The 14,863-nt window shown below is 44.3% G+C and overlaps 1 protein-coding gene across 4 annotated transcripts in view; it reads left to right on the top strand.

Annotated features, from left to right (window-relative positions):
* CENPU (centromere protein U) overlaps positions 1 to 14,863 on the top strand; it is a 48,716-nt gene that overhangs the window by 1,014 nt on the left and 32,839 nt on the right. Inside the window, exons 1-3 of one of the 4 annotated variants that reach the window (XM_046648671.1) lie at positions 9,506 to 9,595; positions 12,565 to 12,613; positions 14,409 to 14,526. The exons of 1 other annotated variant lie outside the window; for it this stretch is intronic. In XM_046648671.1, the coding sequence (XP_046504627.1) occupies positions 9,555 to 9,595; positions 12,565 to 12,613; positions 14,409 to 14,526 (208 nt within the window). In that variant the 5' untranslated portion in view covers positions 9,506 to 9,554. Of the gene's footprint in view, positions 1 to 9,505; positions 9,596 to 9,620; positions 9,829 to 12,564; positions 12,614 to 14,408; positions 14,527 to 14,863 lie in introns of those variants that run through there. 2 more of the 4 variants (XM_046648672.1, XM_046648670.1) reach the window with 2 other exon arrangements.

The following is a 14,863-nucleotide window of genomic DNA, read 5'->3' on the forward strand; positions in this document are numbered from 1 at the left end:
TCCCCTTTTTGCTGCGCCTTCCTCTCCCTGGTATGATGCCCAGTGCCCTGAGCACCAATCACTGTGTTAGATGAGTCTTCTTAATTAGCCAATCCTCAGGCACAGCTAAACTCTCCATTGCAAATATACCCGTTTGCAGTTTTAAGTCATGTCACAAGGCAGAGGTGGGTAAATGCCACGGATCCTGGAATGTCCTTTTTGTATTTTCATCCATATTTCCTGCGATTGTTTCTTTTCATGGCAACATAAGCAGAAGAGAACTTGCCAATCTGTCCCCAATTGCTGGGGCAGAGCAGGTGGACAGAGGGTGGGAGGCCCTTGGCAGCACCTTGAGAGGTGAGGGTCGTGGGTCTGTTAGACTGATCACGCCCTGGGCATCTTTCCCAGCCCTCAGCCTCCAGCCCCCTCCGCATTTACTATGCAAGGTGGCTGCAGCCCTGAGAGACTGAAGGGGACTCTCCTGAGGTTGGCAGCACAGAGGCAATTTCTCCACATCTTCCTCCACCGAGCAGCCTCAGGTCCAGGGTGGCTGGCGCCTGTGGATATGAGATCTGTGACAGCAGCCTACACCCTCGCCGTGGCTGTTCTTTCACCACAGTGTCCTAGCGTAGATGCCAAAATCTGTGTTCATATCCAACTCACTTCACTCAGCACGAGTAATGGGGAAATTGACCCGCCTTACTTCGTATCCATATAATTGGCATAAAAAGAAATCCAGATTTTTCCTTTTGACTTTTAACTCCTTTACTCTGTTGACTTGCTCAGATGCGAGAATCTCGCTAGAGGAATTCTGCTTCTCGGCACTGGTCTTCAGGGGCAGGGGGATTCTGTTCTTGGCCGGAAGCAGGGTGTTTTTATTTTTTTTCCCCACAAATACCTTTTCCATGTAAGTTCTTAGCCACTCTCTTTTGCTGCGATTTTTAATGGAGGGAGGGTTTAATCTGTCAAATTTCTCTAACAGAAATTGTCCTTGCTAAATCCTAAGGCTGCTGGATCGCCCGCAGGCACTCCAGGCAGCCTCCCTGCTTTGCGCACATGGCTTGTTAAAATTGGAGGGTGAGTCATGGGAGTGACAGCAGTGCCTCAGGAAGAACCAGAACCGTGCACCAAAGGGACACAGGTGAAGTGTGTAAAAAACCAGTTCGCTCACATTCTGCATGGGCAACATGTGCAGACACACAGGGACTCTTGTTTTTGAGTTTCTTGCTTTCCCACACCCCCTGCTACTGCCCTGCCCCACCCTGCTGCCCTCCTGCCAGCTCCTCAGCCCCACCCAGCTGAGTTGTCAGTGGGCCCTGCAATGGAGAGAAATTCCAGGCCTGCCCCAGGCAGCCTCAGCCACTACATCTGTCTGCTTCCTCCCTTCCTATTCCTCCTGCCCAACCAGGGCAGCGGCCATCTCTCGCTGGGACAATTGCACCAGCCTCTTAATTGACCTGTTTGTTTCCCGCGTTGGTCTCTCCTGACACACCCATTTTTCATCCACTTACAGCCAGAATGATTTTTCTACGGCACGACTTCATCAGGTGATTCCGCCGCTTCGACACTCAGAGGTTTCCTATGGCTGTCAAGCCTAAACAGCTGAATGTACTTAGAGGAGGTCTTCTCAGACTTCATGGTGCACCAGAGCCCCTGGGGATCTCCAGTGCACATTCTGATTCGCTAAATCTGGAGTCAAGCCTGCAGTTCTGCATTTCTGACAAGCTCCCGGGTGATGCCTGTGTGGACAGTCTGTGCACTATACTTTGAGGAGAAAGGAACTGGAGGACCCCTGCTTGTCTCCCTAGCCCTATCTTTTGTCACCTCCCCAACTCTGTCCCAGCCACACTGAATTTATTCTAGCTCCCAGAATGCATCACACTCTTGTTCAACACCGGGCCTTTGCACATGTGTTTCCCCTAGAGCGCTCTCTTATCCTGGCCTGGCTGGCTCCTACTCCTTTATTTCAGTCCGACTCTAGATGTCACTTCCTCTAGGAAGCCTCCTCCAGTTCCCCAAGCCCAGGAAACAAATTGTTGAGCATGTCTGTGGCCCGGCTGTGGTGTAAGGTGGAGGGGTAAGGTGGTAACGATCTTCTTTTGCTAAGTGACAAGGTCAGAGGGGTGAGTGAGCTGGCCTATGAGGTCCAGGGAGCAGCCAGAAGGTGGGGGAGGCATTTCCTCCTACAGAAGGTTCTAGAAAGAAGGCTTTCATGTCACCTGGGGGTTAGAGAGTGAAGCCTGTGTGATCTGAGCTTGTCTGATGGGTCAGTGGCTCATGGTACCTTGGCTCTTCCACTGTTCCATTCTCAGCTGAGCAGAAGGGATCACAGAGGTAAGGACACTGGTCACTCTGAACTCTCTGACCAAGGTCAGCCTCCCAACTGTGTGTGTTCTCAGGCCGCCCAGAAGTAGTGTGAGTTTGAGCAAGGTCATGAAAAGGATGAAAACTTTTTCCAGAAAGTTCTTTTTTGACCAGAGAATCATGGAGACAGATTTCTACTGTAGAAATTTTCTCTTATTTACTTCAGAAAATTTTTTTCTTTGGGGTGTTCTTTCATCTTCTTTTCTCAGTTTATGTGCTCATTTGGCCCTTTTTACAAATTTGAGTTATAGAATTATTTCCTATTTGGAAGTTGGCTATTCTTTGGCTAGAGAAATCCTGGATTTTGCTGGAATGCTGCTGCCAGGATTCCTGTACCAGACTCAGCCCTGCAGGGAGCTGGGAACAGAGTCAGAAACATGTGACACAGCATCGTCATGGCATAGTGCTCGGCCCTGTTCAGCCATGTGATCTCAGCTTGGGTAGGAGGAGTGCCCATTAGGTCTGGAAAAAGTAGAACATTAGTTACAGAGCAAGTAAGTTCAGTAGTCGGGTATCAGAGCCAAGGAAGTGTTGGAAAGCATGTGACATAGGAAGGCATCTAATGTCATTGCAGTTTGCTACCATGGAAAACATCGTTCTGCCCTCCAACTTTAAAAGACACTGAATAATACTTCCTTTTTGAATTTTATTTCCTCTTTTTTGTGACGGGAACACGCAAGGGAAGGTCCTTTCCTTCCTTGCCCCCACCCCCACCTTGCCCTCCTGGGACGTTTCGAGTTTGTTTTGCGGTGTCATAGTTACAGATGTTGAGCTGTTAGTCTGTTTAAAGCAGATAACCACCCTAGTTTATTCCTGATGAGAAGTGCCAAGTGTAGTGGGTTCTTGCATTTCCCAATAATTAGTAGGTGCTGTGGGAAGTTAAAAAAGAAAGTAAAAATTTGAGAAATAAATTATTTTCTTATCCCCAATAGAAAATCATACTCTTTGCCTTAAGGGAAAGTTACAAGAATGGATTTGATAAATTATGGAAGAGGATAATGTGCATGAAGGGGAAAAATGAGTTGAGCAAGGGCAGTTAAGATATCTAGTTTTATTAATCTTAAGCTGACTTGGAACCAATATTTGCAGTGTCTGAAAATGAGTAGCTCTGTGCTCCAATTACATTTCAGATCTCCAGTCCTGTTCTTTATCTGCCCTCTCGTGGTCACAGAAAATTCAACAGAAGAGCTCTCTAGAAAAAGAGCAAAGAGATGCAATAAGAAATGGTAGCCTTTCTATATGTCTAGAGACCTCTGTGTTCTTTACCGCTTATCTTCATGAAAATCCTGTAAGATAAATTGTAATATTCTCATTTATATTCTCATTTAAACATCAAAATACTATTCCCAAAATATGGAACTAATATATGTATTGACCCACTTCACAGGAGAGGTGTATTTCCACTGGGAAGTGTCCATACCCACCACTTAATTTACCCCAGGGATGCAAGATGTTTTGTAGTTCTTTATTTTCTGTATTTATACTATAAAAGCAATTAGTTTTTCTTTTCATTTCCCAAACATGAAATTATATTACATAATTTAAGGACCTGCCATGTAGATGTCCTCCAGCATCCTGTAGCGGCCTGTTCTCTGGTGTTTCCGAGCTCCCTCAGCCATTGCTCACATCACTCCAGGTTACCTCCAGGGCTCTGGACCCCACTGTCTTTGTAAGTGAGCATAAGTGAGGCCATCTTGTTACGCTAAATGGCCCCAACCCCTCCTCTGTGTGACTCCTTGCTGCTCTGCACGTACTCTAAAAAATTCACATGCTCTCCTTATTTATGCCCTCTGCTTACACATGTACTCCCCTATATCTTGATAAATTAAAGCTTTGTTCTATGAGTTTCTCTCTAGGAACAGGCTTATCACAGGTGGAAAGCATACTTACAAGATATTCATCATCACTTACAGAAGAAAAGAACCATGAGGGACCCTGGAGTCCATCATGCCTGAAGGCCGACATTTCTAAACCTCCTCCTTACTGCCCATCTTTCCTATATAACTGCCTCAAGATTCTGTCATCCTTGAAGATGGGTTTTTTGAGACATTAGTCTGCCATCTTCCTGATTATGCCAGCTAATCGAATTAAAATTTCTTTTCTCCATCCCTAACTGGTTGTGAGTAATTGGCTCATGGCAAGCAGAGTGAGCTCATTGCTTGGTATCATCTCCACCCCTGTGTTTTCAGTCCCCTTCTAATACCCATGCTTCACCCCATCCTGAACACTATCCCTAGGTCTTCACAACCCCCCTAGACACACCGACACAGGTTGTTGAGTTTAGCAAACATTCACAAAAGGTTAATGGTGGAAAGAGTACAGCACAACATAGGCACCATCTTAAAATAGAAAATATTGGCCATGGCTTCCCCATAAATAATCCACCATTCTCTTCATGGGCAGTTTCTCACTGACCAGATCTTCCCTTGGCTATAGCTTCTCCCATCTGCTGGGCTCTTCCTCTTCCCTCAACTGGCCCTTCTCCCCTCTCCAGCTGCCAGCCTCCAGCCCCCCACCCCATTTCTATTAATGTCTTTTGATGAGCCTTTGTGTCCTCCTCCTCTGAACCCCAAACTGGGCTCTACCCTTGGCTGTATACATTCAGATGCTCTCAAAGGTGCTGTGGTCCCCACCCCCAGCAGTACAAATAACCAGCAGAAGCTTTGAAATTGCTATGTGGCATCAAATTCTTAGGCAAGGCTTCCGCTCAACCTCTGACCAGAGCAAACTGAGAGTCTTCTCCATGTTATAGTATTGTCTTGCTTTATCATACTACACACACGCTAGAGGTTCTGGAATGTGCCCCTCACTGTCTCCCCTTGCCTCACCCACATTGAGAATCACTGCTCTAGGCTAATAGTTTACCTGAGAAAGCAGCATGATGGAGCAGAACAAATGTGAGTTAGAATTCCCAGGTTGGAATCCTGCCTTCCTATGATTAGCTCTGCAAGTGGGGGCAAGTTTCTGTAGAGGACTTGAGTTGTCTGTCTCCCAGCATCCATATCCCATTTCCCAATTTCCGATTTCCCCATCCACCACCCCAGTTCCGGTAGGAATCCATGTGTTTCCAGGAAGCTAATGAGTGTATTTCTTTTCCTTGGCCAAAGGGGTTGTGTGATGGCTAATGTTGGCTAGGCCACAGTGCCCAATTGTTTGGTCAAACACCAGTCTAGATGTTGCCCTGAAGGTATTTTTTAGATGTGATTAATATATGAATTAGTAGACTTTGGGTAAAACAGATTGTCCTCCATAATGTGGTTGGGCTTCATCCAACCAGCTGAAGGCCTAAGAGAAAAGACTGGGATTTCTCGAAGAAGAAAGAATTCTGCCTCAAGACTGCAACATAGGCTGCCTGAGTTTCCAGCATGCTGCCCTGGAGAAGGCAGACTGAAGGCTGCAACGTCAACTCTTACCTGAATTTCTAGGCTGCTGGCCTACCCTATATATTTCCGCGTCCACAATTGACTGTGTGAGATAATTCCTTAAACTAATTCTCTCTCTCATGTGTGTGTATATATATAATATTTTATTGTGTAAATATATATACATAAGTAAATATATATATACTAAGAGATTAACTTTATATTTATAAGTGTATATATATATATATATACACACACACACATATATATATATATCTATATATCTCCTATTGGTTCTGTTTCTCTGGAGAACCCTGACTAATACAGGTAGGTATGTCACCAAAAGCTGCTCCAATTAGAGTAAATCTTAGGCCTTTTTCTGGGAATGTGGGATTTGGCTACTCTCTCTAAATGGTGGAATTCAGATGTGAGCCTTGGAACAGCTGCCAGCTGCAAGCCCTGGGCCAGGATCCTAAAATCTAATGCAGGCACTGCCACTTACTATGGGGACTGCTCCTTAGTTGTCTCATATGTAAAATGGGATTGTAGTGCCTACCACATAGGGTTATTGAGAGGATTAAATGGTTTAACAGAAACTAAACACTTAGAACAATGCTTATGGTAAATAAATGGCAAGCAATAGGATAGATTGGAGTATATGAGGAAGCCATTTGGTGTAAAACTAATTTGGCCTGTCCTTGTTTTTCCAAAAGGTCCTGATGTGGCCGTTGAGTATGCATTATATATCTGCTTTAAGCATTTGCTATGTCTCAAAGACAAGAACAAATGTCCTTAAAATAAAGGTGCAACTTCCCCCACATTAGCATTTCCTTAAGGATAAGCATCTCTCCCTAGGCTAGGAACTGATTGCTGCACTCACCTGTGATCACATAACTTGAGAGAACAGACCTGCCACCCTGCTGTGTCCATCAGTTGCTGTGCCGGCTAAGCAATCTTGTGACTGTTGTAAAAGGGACATTCCTATCAAATGTAATGTATGCTCTTTGATGGTATATATCTACTCTGTGCATCCCACTTCTTTGGTGCCCCTACTTCCTTGGGGAAGGAAGGCCCTGGGCTAGTCCTCAGATGTGGCTCGTAATAAACCACCCCAATTTTGATTTATAGATTGGTTATGGCTTATTTGCATCAACATTTTGATCATAGTGATGGGGTTGAGGGCAGGCCACCCCAAGATGCACCACTCTGGTATGTGGATTATTTTGAGCTGAAGACAATAAAGGCTCAGAAGACTCAGGAAGAACATTTGACCTTCCCCCAAAGTGCTTAAAAGAATTTAACATAGAAGGCCTGTTCCAAGAAGGAGCTGATACTTTAAGATGGCTATAGTATAATGTAAAATACGTGTGATAGAAAGGCACCAACAAGGCCATTTTTGGCCCAGCAAAACTTGTTTAACAAACATTTCCATTTTCATCTCCATGTAAATTGTCTTGCCCTCCTCTGAACTCCCACACCACCGCACCCAACATCCTCCTTTGCCTTTATCTGAAGATAATATTTAAGCTGGCAGCTCAGCCATTTTGTTGAGTTACCCAGTTTTCCTAGGTCTCTCCCGTGTATACATGTTATAAAGCTTTGTTTGATTTTCTCCTGTTATTCTGTCTCATGTCAATTTAATTCATAGCCCAGCCAGAAGGACCTAGAGTGGGTAGAGGATTTGTCTTCCTCCCCTACAATAGTAAATGCTCAATAAATCCAAGTGATGATGACGACGATGATGATGATAGGACCCAGGGAAAAGCTGACATACAAGGAGAGCAAGAAAGAGCCTTGATGGCTTCTCAAACTTCTAGATCAAATGGAGCCATCCTACCTTTTTCAGTGACACAAGCTCATCAATTCTCTTATTATTTAAACCTCTTTGGGTAGAGTTTTTATTCCCATCCATAGTGCTAATCCTCTTCCTGTCTGAACAGGTGGGCAGTTTCTTTTTTCAAACCCACAAGCACAAAAGGTTTGACTACAACTTCTTTCCCATAAAATGGAGCTACTTATCCGCTCTCTTAAGGATGACAACTGTCAGTGGCTCTGGGATCCCTATTTCTCCCTGAGAGTGGGAACTACCATCAGTACCTCAAAGGTGATTTATTCCTCTATGGCACTTGCCCAAATGATTCCTGGGTGGGGTGAACAGGCATTTCACTGAAGAGGAATCAGGCAGGACCAATAAATGATGAAAAGATGAGCAACTTAAGGGAAATGCAAATCAAACACACCATAGGATAACATTTCAACTCACTAATTAGGTAAAAATTTTAAAGTTTTGTAAATCCGAAGTATCGACAAGTATGTGGAGCCAAGGGGACTTCTATATACTGCTGACTGGGGTGTAAATTATACAATCTACAAAACAATGTGTAAAAATTGGCATTATCATGTAAAGCTAAGTGTCTTTATCCTATGACACGATAATATTACTACTGAGTCGATCTGTAGAGAAGCTCTTAGATGTGTGCTCTGCAAGACACGTGCAAGACTGTTTAGCACTGTATTGTTGGTAACAGCAAGAAGACTGAAAACAACTGATGTATCCATACCCAGAAGGATGGATAAAGAGAATGTGGTATATTTACTTAATGCATTCCAAAGACAATGAAAATAATGAGCTACAGATACATGCATCAAGTAGATAAATCTAAAAATCATAGCTTTGCATGAGAAAGAGTGCTTGCAGAATACATACCAAATATTTATATAAATTTTAGAAACATACAATAATTAATACATTACTTAGGGATATATCAAGGTAGAAAGGCATGGGAATGATAAAACACAAAATCAGATGAGTGTGCATCCTGGGGAGGAATGATAATGGCTTATTTCCTAATCCAGTGGTGAGTCCATGGGTGCTCCTTTTTATCATTATATTATATATTTATATGCTTTTCTATGCACGAAATGTAATTTTTTATTGTGGTAAAATAAACATAATATAAAATTTAGCATTTTAACCATTTTGAACTAACTGTACAATTTACCGGCACTACTCAAGTACGTTCACATTGTTCATAACCATCCACCACTATCCATCTTCAGAATTTTGTCATTATCTCATACTATGCTCTCAGCATCATATCCAAGAAATCATTGCCAAATCTCATCTCATGAAGCTTTTGCCCTGTTTTCTTCTAAGAGGTTTATAGTTTTAGCTCTTACGTTTAGATCTTTGATCCATTTTGAGTTAATTTTTATTTATGGTGCGGTGTCCAATATCGTTCTTTTGCAGGATAATACATTTTTAAACAAAAAGAAAAGAATGGGAGAATACTAGCTCGAGAAAGGGCCTTCCCCATTTACGAATGAAGAAACTGCGACAGAGAGAAAATAACACCAAGCTTACACAACTGATTTACACCCTGTCCCTTTGGCAATGCATTGCTTTAGACAGCTGCGCGGTAGCCCTAGCAGCAGGGGTTCCCGCCCTGGGTTTGGATCCGCCCCTTGGGGCGAGAGCCGTCTAGTGTTACGGCGCTGGCTCCGCCCCTTCCTCCGCCCCTGAGGGCGGGGCCAAGCGGCTCAGGACCTTCGGAGCCTTGGAAAACTGGCGCGGAGCACGGGTGGGAGGGAAAGCCGGGCAAATCTGGTGTCTCATGGACCGCCAGCGACTGGCTGGAAGGCCTGGACTCCAGCTCCGCCTTTGCAGGATGCCAGGCCTGGTTTTCCCTCGCGCTCTGGGAAGGGCGGGAGCCTCATCCAGCTCGGGTGCACGGCGGGGGCGGGGCGTGGGGCGTGCGCGCGAGCTCGGCCCGGATTGGCCGCTCGGGGTGGCGCGGGGTTCGGCGGGAGCTTTGTGGGCTCCGCCGGCGCAGAGGGCGGTGCGCTCGGATGGCTCCGCGGCGGCGGGCGCGGCCCCCGGCGGCCGCGGGGTAAGTGCTGCGAGCGCGGCTGTACCTTCTTCGCCTCCTGCGGCGGTCTGTGTCTCGGAGCTGCTCGGGCTGCGTGCCGAGCCCCCCTGGCTCTGCCGCTGGGGAAGCTGTGCGAGGGACTGATGGCCCGGAGCCTCGGCGCCCACGTCTGTAAAATGGGAGCAATAATTGTCCCAACTTTCCGGGGTTACCATGAGGGTTAAAGGAGCGACAGTCCAAACTGTGCCTGGCGGGTAGGAAAAAACGTTGGCTACTTTTGGCATTACTTTGTGTGGGTGAGTGTAGTCTAAAGTAGGCTGCAAATACTTTGAAACAAAATATCCAACAACGACTGACTGAGTGCCTGCTACTTTTACACATTCCTTTCTAGTGATCTTGAAGCTCTGGCCGTCAGGCAGTATTCTTATTTTCAAGACCCTGTTGTTTTTGTAACACAAACCACAGACCATAAAGTGGGGGTACCAAGCTGCCGCTTGTTATTCTTAAAAGGGGTGCTCCAGGATGGGTCAAGCACATTTTTTTTTTAATCAAAAAGGGCAAGCATTTAAAAATAGGTTGCAAAACTGCTCTCTTGTTTTGTTTTATATGTGTGTGTGTACTAATTGTGATGTAAAACATCATTACTGTGAATCACGGTAAAGAAACAGTTGGAAAATTGGCAAATGTCCCGCAGGCGGTGTCTGATCCTGGCTGGAGGGATCTCTGCTTGCTATGGCCAGTACACAAGATCCTGCCATCCATCCAGGAGGTCCCCCTGGGCGGTGGGAAGACTTCCTGGAGAAGGTGGCGTTTGTAGATGTGAGGTGAGAGTGGAAGGCCAGCCAAGCAGAGCGTGGGGAGAGAAAGGCTGGCTCAGGACTGAGCAGGGAGGTGGAATAAACCGAGACTAGACTCCTGTAGCCAGAGGGGAAGAAACGAGGATCCCCCCCCGCCCCCACCACCAAGGAAAGGAGGATTGGAAGAGAATATCGGGGCCTTGAACGTCAGCTGACAAGAGTTACACTTTGTCTGATAGGCCAGTGTTATTCTCTCTCTCTCTCCATGTATACATATAACATTTTTGCCTTTAAGACTCATGAAATCTGTTCCGTCTTCCCCCCACCCCCAAAACCACTGGTGCATGTACACCAAAAATTTTACATATGATATCACAGAGGTTTCCATCTTTTGGAAGCCTCACCTTGCACCTAGCCTAAGGTAAGGAGGAAACGACCATTTTTTTTTTTTTTTTTGAGCACAGACAAGGCAAGAGACAGTGGAAAGAATTTAGTTTAAGGAATTATGCAATCTGGTTTCTAGTCCCATTTCTGTTACTTGGCTATGTAACCACTGATAAGTCACTTAACTTTTCTGAACCCCAGAATCATGAGTGCCATAAAATGAAACCTGTCCTACCTTCTTTTTTGGATCTGAGAATCAAAGAAATCAGTGGTTCTTCAAGTGTGGTTCCCTGACCAGCAGCTTTAGCAGCTTCAGCAGCACCGGGAACTTGTTAGAAATGCGGAATCTCAGACCCCATCCCAGACTTACTGAATCAGACATTCTGGGCCTGGGGCCAGACAATCTGTTTTAACAAGCTTTCCAGGTGATTCTGATGCCTGACATTTGAGAACCACTGCTCTAAACAATTTTGCAACTTTTTGTGATTACGTTATGATTCACAGTAATGACGTTTTACATCACTATTATATACACACACACATACATAACAAAACAAAAGGTTTATGAAAATACTATGTTTAGTGCAATCTGATATTTTATATTCTCTTGTATTTCCAGTTTTAAAATGCTGGAGAAAAAACCCTCAAAGGTTTTTTTACTATGGGCAGTTGATGAAATTTGGATATCGACTGTAGATTAATCATATCAGTGTTAAATTTCTTGATTTGGAAATTATATTGTGACTAGGCAAGATAATGCCCTCTTTCTTAGGAGAGACACACAAGTATTTCGGGGTCAAGGCGCACAGTGTCTCCAGTATACATATACACAGAAAGCAGTTGAGACAAAATGTAAGTCATTGGTGAGCGTGAGTAAAGGATATACAAAAGGTCCTTATATTATTCTTGTAACTTTTGTGGAAGTTTGAAATTATATCAGATGAGAAGTTACTCAAAGAAATATTGGTTCAGCCACACGACACTGATGTTGGTGTCCACAAATGGTGTCTGCATGGCCTGTCTCAAAGTCAGCGACTGTGTCTGGTGTCACTCCAGAGCGTCCCAGTGTCCTTGTGCAATGCCTGCTGCACAGAGGATGCTCAACGTGTATTCACTGACGGTGTGGTTTATTTCCTGCCCTCTTATTTCCAGTTTTTATTCTAGTTGCTTTTGTTACATCTTGTTTCCGTTAAGCTTGCTGAAGATATGCAGCTGTTTCCTTTTATCCTCATGCCCAGTGGAGGGAGCATGAAGGAGTGGAAAGAGGGCAGTTCTGGATCTGAACTAATGCAGCTTTTAATTCCAGCTTCTCTCCTTCCTGGCGGTGTGTTGCTTTGGGCAAATATACATCTGTAGCATGGGATTCGCTTCTACCTTGTAGGACTGTTAGAGCTAAATGATAAAGTGTACGTAGAAGAGCCAGGCGCAGGATGGAACGGGTGTCAGGCGCTTACTAACTTTGCGCAGTTCTGTAGAAACGGTCATTCATTGCTATTGCTTGGGACCTTAGGGACAAGGCTAACAGCAGGATTAGGCGTTTTCCATGTCCCTGAGGGAGAGACCTAAGCTGTTTTATACATTGGTGATCTGATTTGACCTACAAAAAATATAATTAAATTTGTGATATGGGCTCTGCTTTCTAAAAGGATTTTGCCTAAACTGAATTTCACTGGGTGCACACTGTTACTGCAACGAATGAGGAATATGATTTGGAAAGAAAATGCTTGGAAAGAGTTGCAAGTTATGGTGTTTCCCCCAATTATTTTACAATATTTCCTAACTCTTTTGTGTGTGTTTGCTGTTTAATAGTGCGAGATATTCAAAGAGCACTGTAGGAAGAGCACATTCCACAAAACATGTAAGTTATCTTTTTATATTTTAATATAATTTTCTCATAATCGACAACACAAAGTAGCATTTTATGGGAGCCCCAGAGTTTTGTAGACTTCACTTGGTAAGCTCAGTGTTTTGTTGTAGTGAAAAAGTATGTTTCTTTTCCTCCCACTTTTTCTAGTATAATGGAGAAAATGACCATTGTTGATGTTTTGAATCTCTTTTGAGGGGGCCCAGGTTGGTTTTATTTTCGTTTGAATAATTGATATCATATAAACATTGTACAACACCGTATTTTGCTTTTTTCATTTTTAGCCATTTCTCCTTGTTATTATAGTTTTCAGCAATTGTTTATGATTTCATAATATTCCACTTAGTCCACGTTATAGTTTTACATTAGAGTAGAGTCTTAGAATAAGTGTGTTATGTTAAGGGCAGGTACATGTCTTTCACACTCTTGATAGCTCATTTCACATCGTTTTCCAGTGGCCTGTCCAGCTGGCATTGGAAATCCGCATTAACACCGGACGAGAGCGCCTGCTTTCTGGGCGCTCGGGCGTCAGGAGTTCTCTCTGCTCTGTCCTGACCCCGGCCGTCTGTCTTGCATGGTCTCTCTGCCCTACTGCTTTAACCCCTGCCTTCGGAGGCTACTCTTTTACTCTCTGGGGAGCCCTGGGACACCTCTGCAGGGGTGTGCTCAGCTCTGTGCTCCCACCCAGCCCTAGCGTGCTTGTTCTTTGGATGGATTTCTCTCCGCTCTCCGCCCTGGGTGGCTGTAGTCCATATCGTGCCTGGGGGGGATTTCTCCGAGCTCTTCAGCCCCACCCCCAGCCTTCCTTAGCTGACAGTCCAGAGTGCCTGGTGTGGATATCTTCAGGCTTCCTGACTTGTCCCTCCTTTGGAAGGCCGCTGCCTTATATGTGCTGGAGGGAGGACCGAGATCTGTCAGCATCCCTTCTTTGGCAGTCCACCCCCAAGCCCTCTATGAATCATTTTTTGAGGGAGTCTGTGCGTGGTAGAGTTTTTGTTTTGTCAGTTTTATGCCATCACCTTTATGTCTTCCAGAATTTCTTCATCTATGAATGGCACCCTTGCACATTTTCCAGAGTTTCTCTGGAAGTTTCTCTCATCTTCTGTATGTTTTGGTCCTTCATTAGGATTTGAGGTAGAAACTCCATGGGGCTTATTGTTAGTCCATTGAACAGTAAACTGTGGTCTGTCTCCTTCAGTCAGGAGTCTTCACCCCTGTGTGTCTTCAGAACTGTTGAGGAACTTTCGGGTAAACAGGCATATTTCTGGGGAGAGGACCCACGGCCTTCGCGAGGTCAGGAGTTGGCAAACTGTGGCCTGTGGGCCAAATCTAGCCTGCCACCTGTTTTTGCACAGTGCTGTGAGCTGAGAATGGTTTTTACCTTTTTAAATGGTTGAAATAAAAAAAAAGAAGAATATCTCATGACATGTGAAAATGATATGAAATTCAAATTTCAGTATCCATAAATAAGGTTTTATTGCGACACAGCTGTGCTTTATTCTTTCTGCATTGTCGCTGTCTGCTTTTCACACTACAGTGGCTGAGTTGCGTAATTGCAGGAGAGACCCTATGGCATGCAAAGCCTATCATGTTTACTCTCTAGTCCCTCCTAGAGAAAGTTTGCCAACCCCTGCCTTATGTTATCAGAGGCGTCTGTGTCCTTCCAGAAAGCGTTGTGGCTCGCTTCTTTAAGCGGCAGTGATAGGAACATCCTTGCTAAATAAATCAGCTTTGTAATGTTCTTCTTTGTTAGAGCCAATTCAATGACTTTGACTTTATTCATTCTCAGAAAACTGGCCAGAAGCACAAGCCTCTCGATGTGTTTGATTTTTCCGATGATTCTGATATCTCCAGCATTGGCAAACTGGGTGAAAATGAGAAAGATGAAGAACCTTATGAAACCTTTGGTTAGTATTTGAAATAGTTATCCTAAAAACTTTAAAGTAGGTCAAGCTACAGCATAGGCTAGTTACTAATAAAAGTATAGAAATATCTTCAAATATAAAAATTAGTTGACTGCATATGAATTGAGTGTTCTGGGGAGTACTGATAGTTTGAAGTACTTTTTCTCATGTCTAAGAACGTTGGAACTAAGAACTCAAACGTTATCAAAGTGGAACTCTTCTAGTAGCATTTGTCAATCAGCCTGCAATGTTAGGACACCTATTATAGCACTCTGTAAAGGAGGAATATGAAGTCTCTTTCTCAGTCCATACCACCACTTGCGTCATTCGGTAAGGGGTT

The sequence above is a fragment of the Equus quagga genome, chromosome 22, assembly GCF_021613505.1.
Source record: "Equus quagga isolate Etosha38 chromosome 22, UCLA_HA_Equagga_1.0, whole genome shotgun sequence".
Classification (NCBI taxonomy): domain Eukaryota; kingdom Metazoa; phylum Chordata; class Mammalia; order Perissodactyla; family Equidae; genus Equus; species Equus quagga.